The sequence below is a fragment of the Penaeus monodon genome, chromosome 32 (assembly GCF_015228065.2).
Source record: "Penaeus monodon isolate SGIC_2016 chromosome 32, NSTDA_Pmon_1, whole genome shotgun sequence".
In the NCBI taxonomy this organism is placed as follows: domain Eukaryota; kingdom Metazoa; phylum Arthropoda; class Malacostraca; order Decapoda; family Penaeidae; genus Penaeus; species Penaeus monodon.
Window position 1 is genome coordinate 26274620 of NC_051417.1, and position 561 is coordinate 26275180.

General features: G+C 36.4%; 1 protein-coding gene across 3 annotated transcripts in view; it reads left to right on the forward strand.

The window, feature by feature from the left end:
* The window catches only part of LOC119593769 (arf-GAP with coiled-coil, ANK repeat and PH domain-containing protein 2-like), a 32246-nt gene that overhangs the window by 8700 nt on the left and 22985 nt on the right, over window positions 1-561 (forward strand). For all 3 annotated transcript variants that reach the window (XM_037942787.1, XM_037942786.1, XM_037942788.1), the window contains exon 8: window positions 153-378. In XM_037942787.1, coding sequence (XP_037798715.1) covers window positions 153-378 — 226 coding nt within the window. The remainder of the gene's footprint in view (window positions 1-152; window positions 379-561) is intronic.

A 561-nucleotide genomic window follows, 5' to 3' on the forward strand; every position in this document is an offset into this window, starting at 1 on the left:
TTCATATTTATGATTATGTATATATAAAGTTTTTTTTTATCATGTTTAAAGTAATAATATTCCCACCCCCATCTCTTACTATCATTATTATTTTAAGCATAAGCTATTTTAAGGTATTAGTAGCAGAATGAGATGTATACCATTATTTCCAGGTAAGTACAATGAGACAAGAAGTGAGCGACTTGGAAAAGAGCCTGGAGAACCGCCACACAGATGTCACAGATAAAGACCTGGTGCTGTCAGTTGACCAGATGGATACCTGTCAACCGGTGAACATGCATGGGTACCTGTTCAAGCGGACCACAAATGCCTTTAAGACCTGGAATAGACGTTACTTCACATTACAGAACAACCAGCTTGTGTACCGGAAACGATCAGGTTTGTGCTTTCTTTGTTAATTTCTTGTCATTATATTGTAAACCTTTTTCTTCAGTATTTTGTCCTTGTGCTTTCTTTTATTCATTTTTAATACCTATCTCAATATTATTCAAAGTCAGGATAGTCTGTCTCTTGGAGAGCATGTCCCAAAGGCTTTGTGCAACTAAGCTGATCAGAATTTCC